The sequence below is a fragment of the Rhincodon typus genome, chromosome 27 (genome assembly GCF_021869965.1).
Source record: "Rhincodon typus isolate 14 chromosome 27, sRhiTyp1.1, whole genome shotgun sequence".
NCBI classification, from domain to species: domain Eukaryota; kingdom Metazoa; phylum Chordata; class Chondrichthyes; order Orectolobiformes; family Rhincodontidae; genus Rhincodon; species Rhincodon typus.
Genome location: NC_063358.1, coordinates 44,212,658 through 44,232,607, shown reverse-complemented (window position 1 = coordinate 44,232,607; position 19,950 = coordinate 44,212,658). Strand labels below are relative to the sequence as shown.

Here is a 19,950-nt window from a genome sequence, read left to right as displayed (position 1 = left end):
AACCCCCTTCCCCTCCCCCTTTTCTGATGAAGGGTCTAGGCCCGAAACGTCAGCCTCTCTGCTCCTATGATGCTGCTTGGCCTGCTGTGTTCATCCAGCCTTGCACCTTGTTGTCTAGAAAAACTCGGGTTGTTTTCTCTGGAGTGGCGGAGACTGAGGGGAGACTTGATATAAGTCTAAAAATTGATGGTCAGAATCTTTTACACAGAGTTGAAATGTCCAAAAACTAGGGGACATGCATTTAATTTAATAGAGCGTTAAAATTCAAAGGAGACGTGAGGGTTAAGTTTTTTTACACAGAGTGGTAGGAGTTTGAATATGCTGCCAGGTGTGTTGGTGGAGGCAGATACAATAGGTGCATTTAAGGGACTTTTAGATAAGCACATGAATATGCAAAGAATGGAGAGATATGGACCAAGGGCAGGCAGAAGGGAGTAGGTTAATTTTGTGTTCGGCACAGCATTGTGGGCCTGTTCCTACATTTTAGAGTTCTATGTTCTATGTTCTATGGTCAAGATCTGAGAGACATATCTGCCACACAAGCCCTGTAGCAGGTAAGGAAGTCAACGTAAGGAGGAATGCATTTGTCCATGACAATATGAGTAAGAATGACCATTACACAGTCCCACTGGTGCCATTGCCCCAGAAATGAAAATCCATTTCTCCCACAGCAGTCTTTGAGACATATTTTTATTCTTATTTACTCCACTCTGATAGTTACCCAGAGCTTGTTACTTTCAAGACTCTGCTTGATAATTTAGTCCCTGATTGCTCACACTCACAAAGCAGAAGCTTTTTGTTTTAGTCCAACCCATGTCAGTGGATGACAGCAATAGCATGCAATTCTTTTACTACCATTTAGCTTGCTTTTATCCTAAAGAAAACTTTGATTTTTTTTAAATGTTAGTTGCCAGACTCTTCTTAACTGTTTATAGTAAAGATATTATCTGTAATGTTGCATAAAGATAATAAATTGGAGAAAGGCACAGCATTCAGCCCAACATTCATAAGACATAGGAGCAAGAGTCAACCATTCAGCTCATTGAATCTGCTCTGCCATTCAATGGGACCATGGCTGATCTGATAATCCTTAACTCCACTTTCCTGCCTTTTCCCTTGATTTCCTTACCGATTAAAAATCTGTCTATCTCAGCCTTGAATATACTTAATCACCCAGCCTCAACAGTCCACTGTGGGAAAGAATTCCATAAATTCACTACTCTTTGAGAGAAGAAATTTCCCCTCATCTCTGGTTTAAATGAGTGTGCCATTATTCTGACATTATGGCATTTGGTTTTAGACTCCCACGGGGGAAACAGCCTTTTTGCATTGACCCTATGAAGTCCCCTAAGACTCTAGACAACATATCGTGGATCCAACCAGGGACCAGATTTTGGATCTGGTGACGTGTACCTAAGTGTGTAATATTTCGCAAAAATCCCTGACGTTAGAAACATATGGACAGAGCTCTGTGATAGAGCTGGATGAACACAGCAGGCCAAGCAGCATCAGAGGAGCAGGAAGGCTGATGTTTCGGGCCTACAGCCTTCTTCAGAAAGGGAGGTGGGATCGACCTGTGAATGGGTTTGGGAAATCCGGAGACAACTACAAAGGAATGACTGTCTAGCGGGGAATATTAACTCAATCAAACATCTTGTATTTACAATCAAAACCTTGCATCCAAGACAATTAACTTGAAACCAGAGGAATCCAGCCTGAGACAGTCTTCATACTTCCGGCCACACAGCCCACAGAAGATATCGACTCATGGAGACAGTGTGGAGCCAAGACATCATCCAACAATCATCCAATATCCAACATCATTCAAAACCATTAAAACCTCTTCCAAGCATCAGAAATCCAATTAAGCCAATCAAGCCCACAAAGGAAACATCAACAAGACAATGGGCCTAGAAATTGGGGAGTCCTGCAACTAGTATAACTGTATGCCTCAATTTCCCATCCTGGGAGCACAGAAACAGAAAACAGAAACACCGAGACAGTGTGTTTATAAACCAATGGCAAACCTCAACAAACATCATGAAAGAACCACGCCTCCGAGCGGAAACTAAGTCTGACAGAATTCGCAGTACTGACACTACAAGTCCTCAGGCACAACTGAGGTGAAGATTAAGCTCAACAAACAGCAGAAGTAAAGAAAACCCAAGTACTCACCCGATAGATCCAATACCGCATCGGTGGACTCAACCCAGACTAAGCAGGTATGCAGCAAGAAGTTCCCTATCATATTTGGGGTATGATGAGCCAGAACAACCGCAGTTGGCGAACCTCGAAACAGCGCTTGGGTTATTGAGCATAATCCTGAGATGCCAGAGTTCCAACTTGGTCAGTAGTGGGAGGTGGGTGGTATTAGTATATTGTAATTCTGCGTAATAGGGTAATCTTCATGATATTGCATAGTTGTGTTACTTTTCTTGTATTGTTGTTAACCTTCTTGGACTGTTGTGTTACCTTTTATTTATATATATACACAAATACACACAAACATCTGTCTGCTACCTTTTCATTGCAACCTGATTAATAAGTTCAGCGTCTAGAACCAGGGGCTGGAAGCATTTCAAACTGCTTAGATGTCAGGGGTAAAACTGACTGAAAACCAAAACCCCTATAGGTCAGCTTAATAAAATATACCAGAGTAAAAACTCTCCTCAGTAACAATGACTATAACATGGTAGAGTTCAATATGAGTGGGAGAAACCTGGGTTGGAAACAACTGTGCTAAACTTAAATAAGGGTAATAACAAATGAGTGAGGATACAGCTAGCTGGAGTGGATTGCAAATAGAGTTTATCAGCAAATACAGTTGAAAATGAATGGTAGACATTTCAGAAAATAGTTCATGGCTCACACCAAAGATATATTACAGTGAGGAAGAAGGATTTCAAGAACAGAATAAGCCAACTGTGGTTAACCAGAAAAATTAAGGATAGCATCAGATTGAAAGAAGAAAAAACATACAATGTGGCAAAGATTAGTGAAGATTGAGAAAATTTAAAAACTAACAAAAGACAATCAAAAATATAATGAAAGGGGAGAAAATAAATTTTGAGGATAAACTTGCAAGTAATAGTCAGATGGACATTCTTTAAATATATAAAAAGGAAGAGAGAAACCATAGAACAAGGCTGGGGAAATAAGAAGGAACAAGAAAATGGTAGAGGAATGCTTTGCTAGAGGAAGACATTAATAGCATTCTTGAAAAGTCGCATAGGATTGGAAACCTACCAAAGTAACACCTTTACTAAAAAAGGAACGAAACAAAAAAACTGTAATTATAGGTCAATTAGCTTAATGTCTATTTCTGCGAAAATTTTAAAGTTTATTATGAAGGATCTGTTGAGACCGTCACAATTTTTCCTTCATTTCTCTTCAGTTTTGCTTTGGAACTTCAGAGTTGAATTTGTGAATTTTACTTTGCACTGCAGTTGGTTTTTAAAAAAAAGGGAACACAAGACTGATGTTTGCTGTTGGGAATTGGCCTGGAAATTTAGTGCAGGTTCATTACAGCTTTAAGAATATTGCAGATGGTTAGGCATCAATGTGCTGTTATTGTCAGGCACCAGCAATTGAATTGGTCAATTAAGGGAAGATCAGTACTTGCCAACCAATCACAGAAAATGCTGAAAAAGAAAGAGAAAACAAACACTAGATTGGCTCTGACTGGGCTTTTGGGCAGAGGCAGTTTTTGCTTTAGATGCTGCTGGATTGGAAAGCTGTTTTATTTTTGCATGGAGGTGGGTGGTGGTGTTGCTCTCTCCAATTTTTCTCCACTTACTGATTTATTGAAAATCCTGAAAGGAGAAGTCAAGTCAGCCTTTAAGAAATCATGAAAAGCCGCTGAAATTCTGCAGAAGCTGTTTGCATTGACCAGTCACTTTGGAAATCAAGTCAGTCCTAGTGCCTGTAATCAAACCCGTCATCCAAGGATTTCATGAAGGCCTGATGTTTATCATTCAAACAGTGATCAAACTGACCAATTGTTTCCAATCTAACTTATCCCTTAACTGCATCTGGCTGGCTGTCAGTGTGTGAATGGGCTTTATATTAAAAAATGATTGGGTTTAGACTGTAGATATTAATTAGATTGCCTTGTGGTTTATCTGTGTTCTGCTAAAGTTACACCCTTAGTTGTAACGGGCAGCATGTCGGTGCAGGCTTGGAGGGCCGAAGAGCCTGTTCCTGTGCTGTAATTTCCTTTCTTCTTTATTCATGTTCTTCATAATAAATTGGTAATTTTGTTTAAGTTATAAATTTGGTGTCAAAGGACTGATTGTAAAGTCTGATTAGGAACAATTGAACAGTTTTTAGGGTCATTGAGTGATTTAATTTCACCCTGTGTTGCAAATCCAGTGACAGAGAGGCTGGGTTGATTTGGCTCGCAAACCCTATATTGTAACAGGTGTTTTAAAAGAGTATTAAGAAATGTATCATATGATTAAGTAAAGTCAATGTGGCTTCAGGAGAAGAAATTATGATTGGCAAATTCACTAGAATTCTTTGAGAAGATAACAAACAGGACACATAAAGGAGGAACAATTGATTGAATATGTTTGGATTTTTAGATGGTATTTGAGAAGCTGACATAGCTTTGTAACAAGTATATCTTTCATTAGATAAAGGCCTAAAACTGTTCATGTATTGACAAAATTTCCTTACTTTTATACTCCATTCACCTTGAAATAAAGGCCTACATTCCATTTGCCTTCCCTATTACCTACTGAACTTCTTGTAATTCATGGATGAGGATTCCCAAATCCCTGTTCCAAACCATCAAAGATACATATTGCTCCACCCTCCAGCCACATTTTGGTAAATCAGACTATAAGGCTCTGCTCCTTCTCCTAGCTTACAAGCAGAAACTGAAGCATGAGGATTTGGTACAGGAAGTTGTACAGTGCTGGTCTGAGGTAACGAATGAACTCCTACGTGACTGCTTAGAGTTGGTGGGCTGGTCCATATTCAAGAACGCAGCAGCCAACCTGTTTGCCACTACCATCACAGACATCACTCGTAAGTGTGTAGAGGACTGCGTGCTAAAGAAGGTAATCCGAGTGTTGCCCAACCAGAAACCGTGGATGAACTGGGAGATCCACTCCCTACTCAAGTCCAGGTCTGAGGCGTTCAAGTCAGGTGACGCTGACCTATACAGAAAATCTAGATATGATCTTTGCAAAGCCACCAGGGATGCCGAGAGACAGTACCAGAATAAATTAGAGTCCCAGGCTAACCACTCAAACAGACATCAATTTTGACAAGGTTTGCATGATAAAATCAGCCACAAAGCAAAGTTACGTAGAATCGCTGACAACAATGCATCCCTCTCCGATGAGCTCAATGTATTCTGCGCTTGTTTTGAACAAAAGGTCAGTGAAATGATGTAAGCTGCCCCAACAGCCTCAGGTGCACCTATACCCACAGTCACTGCCGCAGATGTCAGATCTGCCTTCTTGAGAGTGAACCCACTGAAAGTGACTGGCCCGGTTGGAGGCACTGGCCATGCCCTCATCCTGCATGGATCAGCTGATGGGAGCATTCACAGACATCTTTAACCTCTACTTACTCCAATCTGAGGTTCCCACCTGCTTCAAGAAGACTACTATCATCCTGGTGCCAAAGAATAATCAGGAAGCGTGCTTAATGACTACCTACCACCCGGTGTCTCTGACATGCATAATTATGAAGTGCTTCATGAGGTTAGTCATGGCTCACATCAACTCCAGTCTCCCAGATTGCCTTGATCCTCTACAATTCACCTACCATCACAATAGGTCCACAGCAGTTGCTGTCTCCCTGGCCCTACACTCATCACTGGAACACCTGGACAACAAAGACACCGATATTAGACTCCTACTTAATGAACATAGCTCTGCCTTCAACAACCATAATTCCAACCTAACTCATCTCTATACTCCAAGACCTAGGTCTCCGCTCCACCCTCTCCAACTGGATCTTCAACTTACTGACCTGCAGACCGCAATCAATATGGATAGACAACAACACCTCCTCTAGAATAATCCTCAACACCGGTGCCCTGCAAGGCTGCGTATTCAGCCCCTTACTCTACTCCTAATAACACTCATGACTGTGGGGCCAAATTCTGCTCTAACTCCATTTACAAGTTTGCTGATGACATCACCGTAATGGGTCAGATCTTAAACAACAAGACAGAGTACAAGAAAACTTAATGGCCTGTTGTAAAGACAACAAGCTCTCCTGCAAAATGAAGGAGCTAGTCACTGACTTGAGGAAGTGGAGTGGAGGATACGCCCTTCTCTGTATCAGTGGTGCTGAGGTGGAGATGGTCAAAAGTTTCAAGGTCCTCGGAGTAAATATCACCAACAATCTGTCCTGGTTGGTTAAGAAAGCAGATCAAAGCCTCCACTTCCTCAAAAGGCGAAGGAAGTATGTCCACAATGACTCATCAATTTTTATAGATAGTATGGCAACTGCTCTTCCCAATACCACAAGAAATTTCAGAGAGTCATGAATCAGACCATAAGGCTCTGCTCCTTCTCCCAGTCCATCTCAAAAACCAGCCTTCTGTTCAGTGCCTCTATCTATACTTCCCGCTGCCCCAGGAACACAACCAACATTATCAAAGGTGTCTCCCAACCCAGTTATACTCTCTTCCACCCTCTTCCATCGGGCAGAAGATATAAGACTTTGAAAACTTGTACCAACAGATTCAAGAACAGCTTCTTCCCTGCTGTTTTCAGACTTATGAACAGACCTCTCATATTAGAGTTGATCTTTGTCTGCACCTTCTCTGTAGCTGTAATCTGCACTCTATTGTATTATCCTGATTTAATCTATGATTTGCCTGGATAGTACGCAAAACAATACATTTCACTGTATCTCTGTACATATGACAATAATAAGATCAAATGAAATCAAAAAGCTTTCTGTACTCTTTTTCTATTTAAATAATTTTCAGCTCCTCTATTTTTCCTGCTAAAGTACATAAACTCGTGTTTTCTCAATTTATATTCCATCTGCCAAGGTCTGTAGACTCTTTCTGTGATCTTCACCTCTTGTCTTCCCACTTATCTTTCCAATTCAGTATTAGCAAGGCTGATCCTCCGTTACTATCTCCATTTCCATGTCAGAGTGGTCAATTGTCTATCTCCTTCAGCTTTAAATATTTTCAAATGTGGAGCCTCCACACCCTCTGGGCTGGAGAATTCACAAGTATTCCAGCCCTCTGAGTGAAGAGTTTTCCACATCTCTGTCCTGAATGCTCCCACGAGGAGGTTAGATTAGAGCAGCTGGGATTATACCAGGTTTGATTCCAGTCTTGGGTAACGGTCTGTGTGGAGTTTGCACGTTCTCCCTGTGTCTATGTAGGTTTCCTTCGGTGCTCTAGTTTCCTCCCACTGTCCAAAGATGTGTAGATGGATTGGTCATGCTAAATTACCCATAGTAATACCCATGTGCGGGCTGTGTGAGTTATTATGGAAACATGCAGAGTTACAGGGAGTGGATCTGGGTGGGATGCTCTACGAAGGGTCGGTGTGGACTCCATGGGCCAAATGGCCTGCTTCCACATTGTAGGGATTCTATGAGATTCAGGGAGAGACATGGACATGATAACACACAGCTTGGAGAAGGCAGCCCAGTAAAATCTGTAGGGATCACACACCAGCTGATGTGACATCCCCAGACACCTGCGCCTAACTGTTCAGACACTCCATCTCTTCTTCTCACCCTATGTCACAGATAGTAATCCACCCACCACCCACACCTCTCTGTCTCTCTCTCTCTCTCTCTCTCCTCTCTGTCAGCTGTTTCACTGCTCCTCTCTCTCTTTTTTTACTGGTTCCTGCCTCTCCCCATCTCTCTTTCTCTCTCTCTCTCTCTCTGGTGTTCTCCCTCTCTCTATTTCTCTGTTATCCATACTGTCTTTCTCTTGGTTGCCCACTCTCTTGCTCTCACTCTGTTGCCTTATCTCTCTGTCTCTCTGCTGCTCATCCCTTTCTCTCTGCTGCCTTCTCTTTCTTCCTCTCCCGCCCTCTCTCTTTCCTTTTCCACTCTGTTGCCCACTCTCTATCTCTCTCTCTCTCCAGTTCTCTCTCGCTTGCCCACTCTGTTTCCCTCTACCCTCTGTTGACCACAACCCCTCTCTCTCTTCAGACCCCTCTCTCACTGTTGCCCTCTCTCTCTCTTTCTGTCTCTGTTGCTCCCTCTCTACTCCCCCTTCTCTCTCTCTCTCTGCTGCCACCCTCTCTCTCTCATTCACTCTTTCCCCTCTCCTCTCTTTCTTTCTCTGCTTCCTTCTCTCACTCTCTGCTGCCCTCTCTGTCTCTCCCTCTCTTCTCCCTCCCCCCACTGCCTCTGCCACCCTCTTTCTCTCTGCTGCGGTCTCTGTCTCCTTCTGTCTCTCTGCTGCACTCTCTATCTGCTGCGGTCTCTCTCTCGCACCACCCACCCCAATCCCCTCTTTCTGCTGGTTCAGCTACAAGTCGTTGCAAAGGAGCTGCTGCTGCTCCTGTTGCTGTGTGTGGCTCTAATTGAGAGCAGGCCAATGAACACCATCTTGCTAAGATTAGAAACTGGCCAAAGGGTCTCAGCAGCAGAAATCCCCTCGACCAGGCCTTTCCCTCCGCAGTCTAATTGCCTGTGGGAAACCCGAACTATTCAATGAAGAAACTCCATCAGTTTGATTCATTGGTTTTATTGCTTTCCTTTCATTAGATTTATGAATCATGTTATATCTGTGGTTACAGTTACATGTAAAAATCTGTTGAAATATTGCTTTAGTTGAGAGATTGCAAGATAAAATATTCATATATAGGCAGCTCAACTCTAGCGAAGGATTTGAGTACTCAAACCCTCATGTATCTAGTGAGGTAATTGGGAATGCTTCCCAAGTTGTCTGTATATTTCCCAGTTTTCACTGGAAACACATACCCAAACTGAAGTGCTCCCTCAGAAAATAAAAACAATTAATCAGAAATACAACCAATCTATCACTAGCTTAGCAACTCACAGCTGACACTTACCAAGTTTATTAAGATCATTAAACCCATTGTTCCATCTTCAGTCTGGAGATACAATCAAGTGTGTGCTGCTGGACTCCATTCATCATTCAGTAGAGAGAACATTTCCATCATACTCACAGGCACAAGTAAGAATCAAAGCCAAGGACAACAAAATTGAATAAAGTGACAAAATTATCTGCTGGTATGAGCCTCTGAAAAGTCAGCCACACATCTTATGAAATGAAATAAACCGAAAACAGCACTGAAATGGCCGCTTCCCAGTTTTAGAGCAAAAACAAAAAAGACACAAAAACATTACAAAAACTGAAATTGAAAAAAGGAACAAACTGCAGTTGGGAAATGAAGACAGAGAACAATGTGACCAGATAATGTGCTGACAAATAAAATCACACTGACACTCGCTGTGTTCAACGCCCTGTCACTGACACTCGCTGTGTTCAATGCCTGTCATTGATACTCACTGTGTTCAATGCTCTGTCACTGACACTCACTGTGTTCAATGCCTGTCATTGATACTCACTGTGTTCAATGCTCTGTCACTGACACTCACTGTGTTCAATGTCCTGTCAGTGACACTCACTGTGTTCGATGCCGTGTAAGTAACACTCACTGCATTCAGTCCTGTCAGTGATACTCACTGTATTCAATACCCAGTCATTGCTACTCACTGGGTTCAATGCTCTGGAAGTGACACTCACTGGGTTCAATGCCCTGGAAGTGACACTCACTGGGTTCAATGCCCTTAACTGTGCTCAATCGAGTGCACGTGACAGTAAAGGCTCTTCTATTCTAATTTAGGATATCTGGTCGGCATTGATGAGTTTGACCAAAGGGTCTGTTTCCATGCTGTACTTACACAATTAATCCTGTTACACACGTCTGTGAACTGTCTACATATTTGCTCCTCTATTTCTCCCTGACATTTTGGGGCCTATAATACACTCCCAGTAAAGGAGCTGCCTCCTTACATTCCTACGTTCAATCCACAAAGACTTGTTTAAGGACCTTTCCAAGATATCATCTCTCCTTATTGCAGTAATTAATTCCTTAGTTAATACTACACCACCCTCCTTTTTACACCCTCTTCTGTCTCGTCTAAAGATGCTATACTCTAGAACGCTGAGTTGCCAATCCACCCCTTCCCTCAACCATGTTTCTGCAATGGCAACAATATCATACTTTCATGTGTCAATCCACACCAGTAACTCATCAGTCTTGACTAGTACACTCCTAGCATTAAAGACCATCCAACCTTGCCTTACTCTTTTGACACTCAGCATTGCTGAACTCACTCTGACTTGCTTCCCTTGCATAATGCGTCTCTGTTTCATTGATTTTCTGTGTCCCCTCCCCCTGACAGATTAGTTTAAACTCCTCCCAGCAGCACTAGCAAACCTACCTGCAAGGTAGGTTAATTGTTTAATTTTATAAAAACATCATTCTCTGAAAGCTACAGAGTCACTTTTTTGTTTCCATAGTTTTTCAATTGATATGCATTCACCAAGATGTGCCCCTACGCCCTCCCCGTATTTTCCTTGTCAGGTTCCTAATGACAAGCAGCCTGTCTATGGTCTACAATAAAATGGCAGTAGTGGCAGTCTTTGGCTCTGGCTGAAGCACTAGCAGGCATGGCATAACAAGGCTTTGCAAGGCAGGGATGCGACAAGCATGCAAGTAGAAGCTAAGTGAGCAAGTAGCAGCCCTAGGATGCATTGTGGTCCAATTGGTGAACTGGGTGCCGGTCATGTGCACAAAGTGTCCTACATTGCCTTTTCAGTGCTAGTTCCAGTATGTCTTGCAATGCAAGGCTGTGCTTTATCAGTGTGCTGCCAGTGTATCACAGAGGTGCCATGATGGTCATGATGGGTTGTCAGATGCTGGATGTTAATGTCTGTGGATAAAGGATGTGTGTAGCTGGTGCCCATGGATCATTCCCTGAGATGTTGCCCAGTATGAAGGTAGTTAGAGCAAGTGGATGAATCCACCAGATTTGGCTCCTTATCAAGTTTTCCCAACATCAAGCTTGTTTAGCTAGTTTAGTAAGATAGAAGTCTGAATACTAATGTGGCAAAGTTGGCTGTTAATAAGATGTTTAAAAGCAAAAATTGGCATCACATCACTGCCTGGCAAAAAACTCGCTATGATGCTTGTGAAAAGTACGCAAGATGACAGGAGTTGCTCTCAATGCTAAGATAAGCCCCATTGGAATTCTCGTCCAATTCTGTCATCATTTCACCAAAGCTCAGAGGTCTATCAGATGCCACCCATCATAGCTTAATAACGAGGAATTGTAGAAATCTGAGATCAGAGCAACTTTGTGATCCCAAACAAGAATTGCAAAAGGTTAGCACGAAGGTACTGCAAGGAATTTGGAAAGCTAATCAAGTGTTACAGTTTATTGTGAGGGGAATTTACGTATATCACAAACAACAGTGGTCCCAACACGGTTCTCCATTTTGAGAAACTCCCTTCCACTACAACTCTCTGTCTCCTGTTACCCAGCCAGTTCTCTATCCATCTAGCTAGTACACCCTGGACCCCATGCGACTTCACGTTCTCCAGCAGCCTACCATGGGGAACCTTATCAAACACCTTACTGAAGTCCATGTATATGACATCTACAGCCGTTCCCTCATCTATCAACTTTGTCACTTCCTCAAAGAATTCTATCAAATTGATAAGACATGACATTCCCTGCACAAAACCATGCTGCCTATCATTAATAAGCCCATTTTCTTCCAAATGTAAATAGATTCTATCAATCAGTATCTTCTGAGCAGCTTCCCAACCACTGACATCAGGCACACTGGTCTATAATTACCTGGATTATCCTTCCTACCCTTCTTAAATAAGGGGACAACATTAGCAATTCTCCAGTCCTCCGGGACCTCACCTGTGCTCAAGGATGCTGCAAAGATATCTGTTAATGCCCCAGCTCTTTCCTCTCTCGCTTCCCTCAGTAACCTGGGATAGATCCCATCCGGACCTGGGGACTTGTCCACCCTAATGCCTTTTAGAATACCAAACACTTCCCCCCTCCTTATGCTGACTTGACTTAGAGTAATTAAACATCTATCCCTAACTTCAACATCCATCATGTCCCTCTCCTCAGTGAATACCGACGCAAAGTACTCATTAAGAATCTCACTCATTTTCTCTGACTCCTCGCATAACTTCCCTCCTTTATCCTAGAGTGGGCCAACCCTTTCTCTAGTGACCCTCTTGCTCCTTATGTACGAGTAAAAGGCTTTGGGATTTTCCCTAACCCTGTTAGCTAAAGATATTTCATGGCCCCTTTTAGCCCTCTTAATTCCTCATTTCAGATTGGTCCTACTTTCCTGATATTCTTACAAAGCTTCGTTTGTTTTCAGTCGCCTAGGCCTTACGTATGCTTCCTTTTTCCTCTTTGCTAGTCTCACAATTTCACCTGTCATCCATAGTTCCCTTGCCCTTCCTATCCCTCATTTTCACAGGGACCTGTCTGTCCTGCACTCTCATCAACCTCCCTTTAAAAGCCTCCCACATATCAAATGAGGATTTACCCTCAAACAGCTGCTCCAAATCCACATTCCCCAGCTCCTGTCAAATTTTGCTATAGTTGGCCTTCCCCCAATTCAGCACTCTTCCTTTAGGACCACTCTCATCTTTGTCCATCAGTATTCTAAAACTTACAGAATTGTGATCACTATTCCCAAAGTAATCCCCTACTGAAACTTCAACCACCTGGCCGGGCTCATCCCCCAACACCAGGTCCAGTGTGGCCCCTTCCCGAGTTGGACTATTTACATACTGCTCTAGAAAACTCTCCTGGATGCTCCTTACAAATTCTGCTCCATCTAAACTCCTAACACTAAGCGAATACCAGTCAGTCAATGTTGGGAAAATTAAAATCTCCCATCACCACCACCCTGTTGATCCCACATCTTTCCATAATCTGTCTACATATTTGTGCCTCTATCTCATGCTCACTGTTGGGAGGCCTGTAGTACAGCCCCAACATTGTTACTGCACTCTTCCTATTTCTGAGCTCTGCCCATATTGCCTCACTGCTCGAGTTCTCCATAGTGCCTTCCTTCAGCACAGCTGTGATATCCTCTTTGACGAGTAATGCAACTCCTCCACCCCTTTTACCTCCCTCTCTATCCCGCCTGAAGCATCCATATCCTGGGATATTTAGTTGCCAACCTTGCCCTTCCCTCAACCAAGTCTCAGTAATAGCAATAACATCATACTCCCAGGTACTAATCCAAGCCCTAAGTTCATCTGCCTTACCTACTACGCTTCTCGCATTAAAACAAATGCACCTCAGACCACCTGTACCTTTGCGTTCATCATCTGCTCTCTGCCTACTCTTCCCCTTAGTCACACTGACTTCATTATCCAGTTCCTTACAGGCTTTAGTTACTACCTCCTTACTGTCCACTAACCTCCTCATTTGGTTCCCATTCCCCTGCCACATGCGTTTAAACCCTCCCCAACAGCGTTAGCAAAAGCAGCCCCTAGGACATTGTTCCAGTCCTGCCGAGGTGTCAACCGTCCGATTTGTAATAGTCCCACCTCCCCCAGAACTGGTCCCAATGTCCCAAAAATCTGAACCCCTCCCTCCTGCACCATCTCTCAAGCCACTCATTTATCCTGCCTATTCTTTCAATTCTACTCTGACTAGCACGTGGCACCGATAACAATCCTGAGATTACTACTTTTTAAACTTGGCTCCTAACTCCCTAAATTCTGCTTGTAGGACCTCATTCCGGTTTTTACCTATATCATTGATGCCTATATGCACCACGACAGCTGGCTGTTCACCCTCCTCCTTCAGAACGTCCTGCAGTGGATCGGAGACATCCCTGACCCGTGCACCTGGGAGGCAACATACCATTCGGGAGTCTCGTTTTCGACCACAGAACTGCCTGTCTACTCCCCTTACAATCGAATCCCCTATGACTATAGCCCTTCCACTCTTTTTCCTGCCCTTCTGTACAGCAGAGCCAGCCACAGTGCCATGAACCTGGCTACTGCTGCCTTCCCCTGGGGCATCATCTCCCCCAACAGTATCCAAAACAGGGGGGTGTGTGTGTCAGAGAGAGACTGAAGGGGAAGAGAGTGTGTGTGTGTGCGCGTGGAGAGAGAGAGACTGTGTGTGCACGTGCATGTGTGTAGAATTCCACAACTCCACCAATCATTGTGTCATTTGCAAACTTACGGACCCACTCATCTACATTTTCATCCAGAGATAGTAGGAGCTGCAGATACTGGAGAATCTGAGATAACAAGGTGTAGAGCTGGATGAACACAGCAGGCCAAGCAGCATCAGAGGAGCAGGAAGGCTGACGTTTCGGGCCTAGACCCTTCTTCAGAAATGAAACACCACTAGTCACAGATTTCCAGACTGAAAAACACCCTTCCGCCACTACCCTCTGCCTTCTATGGGTAAACCAAATTCTGAATCCAAGCGGCCAAGTCACCATGGATCCCATGCATCTCAATAATCTGGATGAGCCTACCATAAGGGACCTTGTTGAAAGCCTTACTAAAATCCATGTAGACAACATTCACTACTCTACTATTATCGATCACCTTTGTCACCTCCTCAAAAAATTCAATCAAGTAGTAAGACATGACCTGCCTTGCACAAAGCCAAGCTGACTGTCCCTAATTTGGCCAAATGCTTTTCCAAATGCACCTTTAGTCCTATCCCTAAGAATTTCTCAATAGCTTCCCAGCCATTGACGTGAGACTCACTGGTCTACAGTCTCTTGGATTATCCCTATTTCCTTTCTTGAACAAAGGAACAACATTAATAACTCGCCTGTCTCCCAGGACCTCTCCAGTGGCAAGCGAGATTTTAGTCAAGGCCCCAGCAATCTCCTCTTTTGCCTCTCTCAATAACCTGGGGTAAATACCATCAGGCTCTGGGGATTTATCCACCTTAATCTTCCTCAAGAGACCCAACACCTCTTCCTCCTTGATCTCAAAATGTCTGAGCATATTAGGATGCTCCACATAAATCTCACTATCATCCATGGGGCCTATCCAATTTTAGCTTCCTAATCCTTACATATGATTCTTTTTTCCTTTTGACTTGATTCACAACTCCCCTTGTTATCCAAGGGTCCCTGACCTTGCCATTTTTGTCCTTCCTCCTTATTGGAACATGCCGGTCCTGAAATCTGATCAGCAGGTCTTTAAACTACCCCCACTTGTCAAATGTGGACCTGCCCAATAACAGCTCCTCCCAATTAACACTCCGTACCTCCTGCCTAATACTGACATAATTTGCCTTCCCCCAATTTAATAATTTCCCGCAAGGTCGTGACTTATCCTTATTCATAGCTATCTTAAAACTTAAGGAGTTGTGATCACAGTTTCCAAAATGCTCTCCCACTGAAAGGACAGTCACCTGGCCAGGCTCATTTGCCAACTCAAGGTCCAGTATGGCCCCACCTCTGGTTGGACTATCCACATATTGTTTCAAAAAAACCCTCTTGGATGCACTTAAATTCTACCCCATCTAACCCTCTTGCTATAATAGAATCCCAGTCAATCTTGGGAAAGTGTCATAGTGGGGGACTTTAAATCTGTTTTTATTGTATCTTTCTATAATCTGCCTACATATTTGTTCCTCAATGTCTCGGTGGTTGTTGGGGGTGGGGAGCGGGGGGTGAGGGTTGCTATAGTATAATCCTATCACAGTGATTGCACCCTTCTTATTTTTGAGCTGTACACATATTGCTCAGTGGATGAGCCCTCCAGTATATCCTCTCTGAGTGCAGATGTGACATTCTCCCTGATAAGTCATGCAACTCTCCACCTCTTTTAGCTTCCTCTCTATGTCATCTAAAATAACAAAATCCTAGAAATTTGAGCAGCCAGTCCTGTTCCTCTCACAACCAAATCTCTGTATGGCCACAACATGTACTTATGTCCCATGTACTGATCCAGGCTTTATGCTCATCTGCCTTACTTTTAATACTCCTTGCATTGAAATAAACACACTTCAGCCCATTAGTACCATCGTGTTCATTTACCTGCCTCTGCCTGTTCTTCCTGTCTGACTTACTGATTCTAACATCCACTTTCCCCTCAATCCCTCCACTTGCTGACCTACTGCTCTTGTTAGACCATAAGACACAGGAGCAGAAATTAGGCCATTCGGCCCATCAAGTCCGCTCCGCCATTCAATCATGGCTGACAAGTTCCTCAACCCCATTCTCCTGCTTTCTCCCCGTAACCCTTGATCCCCTTGATAATCAAGAACCTATCTATCTCAGTCTTAAATGTACTCATTGACCTGGCCACAACGGCCTTCTGTGGCAGTGAATTCCATAGATTCACCACTCTCTGGCTGAAGAAGTTTCTCCTTATCTCCGTTCTGAAAAGGTCTTCCCTTTACTCTAAGGCTGTTGCCTCAGGTCCTAGACTCTCCTACCAATGGAAGCATCTTCCCAACATCCACTCTGTTCAGGCCATTTAGTATTCTGTAAATTTCAATTAGATCCCCCCTCACCCTTCTAAACTCCAATGAGTATAGTCCCAGAGTCCTCAAACATTCCTCAAATGTTAAGCTTTCCATTCCTGTGAACCTCCTCTGAACCCGCTCCAGGGCCAGTACATCCTTCCTGAGATAACGGGGCCCAAAACTGCACGCAATACTCCAAATGACATGCCTGACCAGACCCTTATAAAGCGTCAGTAGTACATCCCTGCTTTTATATTCAAGTCCTCTCAAGATAAATGCCAACATTGCATTTGTCTTCCTGACTACTGACTCAACCTGCAAGTTTACCTTGACAGAATCCTGGACTAGAACTCCCAAGTCTCTTTGCACTTCAGACTTCTGAACTTTCTCCCCATTTAGAAAATAGTCCATGCTTTTATTCTTCTTGCCAAAGTGCATGACCTCACACTTTCCATCTGCCACTTCTTTGCCCATTCTCCTAATCTGTCCAAATCCTTCTGCAGCCTCCCCACCTCCTCAATACTACCTGTCCCTCCACCTAGCTTTGTATCGTCTGCAAACTTATCCAGAATGCCCACAGTTCTTTCATCTAGATCATTAATGTACAAAGTGAAACGTTGTGGTCCCAACACTGACCCTTGCGGAACTCCACTTGTCACCGGCTGCCATCCTGAGAAAGACCCCTTTATCCCCACTTTCTGCTTTCTGCCAGACAGTCAAATCTTCATACATGCTAGTATCTTGCCTCTAACACCATGGGCCCTCATCTTACTCAGCAGCCTCCTATGTGGCACCTTGTCAAAGGCCTTCTTGAAGTCCAGGTAGATAATGTCCATTGGCTCATTATTTCACAGCCCCAGTGTCAATGAGAGCTCCCCCTCATAATTCTAAACTCTATTGAGTACAGACTGGAGACCACAACTAAGTCCTCTTATGACAAGCTATTCATTCAAGGGATCAAACTCCATCTTATTCCATGAATTCCTGTTCTTGGGATCTGCTTCAACATTTCCCAATCATTTACAAATCAAAGTGCCCCATGATGATTACAACCGTGCTTTTCTTCAACTCCTCTTCTATCTCTTCATTTATTTCCTTCCCCACATTGTGACTGCTGCTAGGAGGCATTTACATGATTCCCGTCAGTGACCTTTTTCCTTTGCTTTTCGTCAACTCTTGCCACACAGATTCTATGTCTTCCAATTCTAGATCACTTCTTGCTATTGATCTAGATTCATTTCTTACTAACAAGGCAACACTGCCACCCCACCCCGCTCATCTGCATGTCCTTTCAATAGGACATGTATCCTTGGATATTTATTTCACAGCCCTGATCCCCTTGCAGCCATGCCTTTGTAATGCCCACACCTTTGTACCCTGCCTATTTCAATCTGCACTACAAGCTCATTTACCTTGTTTTGTATACTGCAAACATTTAAGTACGGCACCCTCAGTCCTGCATTGACTGCTCCCCCTTCTCATGGTTTTCCCCTTATCTGCTGTGCCTGAAGTTAGATTCCTGACCCTTTCTATACTCTCTGTCCTATTACTTGTTCTGGAGTCTTCAATAACTTCCTTGGTTAATTATGGTTGGTTTATCCCCTTTCTAGAACATTGCTTCCTTACTAGTATATACCTTTGCTGTGATCATGAACAAATTTCTTGAATGGTTTCCTATTGCTCCTCTTTTCTACTCAACTCCTGTGTCAGTCCACTCCATCCAACTTTACCATCATCCCTATATAATTACTCTTGTTTAAGTTTAGCCTGTTTATTTCTGACCCAAGTTTCTGATTCACAAATTGAATGTCAAATTCTGCCATGTTATGGTCACCATTTTTTAGGACGGCCTTTTACTCTGATATCATTTATTAAACCTGCCTCATAACACATTACCCCCAGATCCAAACTCTTAGCTCCACATGCTCATAGAACCCCTATTGTGTGGAAGGAGGCTATTCAACCCATCTGGTCCACACTGACACTCTGAAGAGCATCCCCATTCACACACCACCCTCCCCCATCCCCATAACCCTGCTAATCCAGCCAACCTGCACATCCCTGGACACAATGAGCATTTTGACATGGCCAATCCACCTAATTTGCGCATCTTTGAACTGTGGGAGGAAACCAGAGCATCCAGACGAAACCCACACAGACATGGGGAGAACGTGCAAACTCCACACAGACAGTCGCCCAAGGATGGAATCAAACCCGGGTCCCTGGTACTGTGAGACAGCAGTGCTAACCACTGAGCCATCATGCTGCCGTTGTTCTGGGAAACTGTCCCAAATACACTCTATGTATTCTTCCTCATGGCTACCTCTGTCACTTTGATTTTCCTAATCTATATTAGGACTAAACTGAACCATAGTCAATGTGCTGTTTTTATTTACATGCCATCATTATCTCCTGGATTATTCACTGTCTTCTTTCCTCCTGTTATTTTTTACCTCTGCCAATGTTAATTCTACATCATCTGATTCAAGATCATTTCTTGCTGTCCTATTCATCACATCCTGGATTAACAAAGCTACCCCAGAACACTCCTTTTTGCTTGTCCTTTCAAAAAGCTATATAACCCTGAATATTTAGTTCCCAGCTTTGACCTACTTGTTACCGTGTCTCCATAATGACTACAAGATCATACCCATCAATCTCAATTTAAGATTAAATCTCAATTTAAGAGCATAACAGCATAAAGCATGGGAGCAAAAACAGGCCTTTCAGCCTATTGAGACTGTTTCACCATTCAATGAGACCGTGGTTGATCTGATAATCATCAAATCCACTTTTCTGCCTTTTCTTGATAACCCTTGATTCCCTTCCTGATTAAAAATCTATCTCCCTGCCTTGAAAATACTTAATTAGCCATCCTTGACAAGCCCTCTGCTTTAAAGAATTCCACAGATTCTCACCACCCTGTAAAAGAAGAAATTCCTCCTCATCACTGTTGGAGCAAATTACTACAGATGCTCGAATCTGTACTGAAAACAACAAATACTGGAGATCACAATGGGTCAGACAGCATCCATGAAGAGAGGGCAAGCTAACGTTTTGAGACATTTCCCCCACCATTGTTCTGCCATTCTCACATTCTGATCACTTAATCTGAAATGTCAACATCTTTTCTCCACTAGCACTCTACACCCCACCAACGCCGCACCCCACCCCCAACTATAGCATAAATGCTGCGCCCTCCACACTTCACTTCAGCTCTGATGAAGCGTCATCTAGACTCAAAACATTAGCTGGCTCTCTCTCTACGGATGCTGTCTGACGCACAGTGATCTCCAGCAATTGTTGTTTTCCTCCTCATCACTGTTATAAATGAACCACCCTTTACTCTGAGATTGTACCCTCTGAGCCTAAACTCTCCTCATTCCTTTCCTGCTGTTTTTCAACTTGAGTATACTCTATCCCACTCTGGGTAGCATTATCCAAAAGTTTACCCTGCAATACTGACATATA

General features: G+C 43.4%; 1 protein-coding gene across 1 annotated transcript in view; it reads right to left on the bottom strand.

The window, feature by feature from the left end:
- Positions 1–19,950, bottom strand: part of LOC109922499 (granulocyte colony-stimulating factor receptor-like) — a 214,078-nt gene that overhangs the window by 150,963 nt on the left and 43,165 nt on the right. Inside the window, exon 2 of the mRNA XM_048612970.1 lies at positions 9,021–9,055. Coding sequence (XP_048468927.1) covers positions 9,021–9,055 — 35 coding nt within the window. The remainder of the gene's footprint in view (positions 1–9,020; positions 9,056–19,950) is intronic.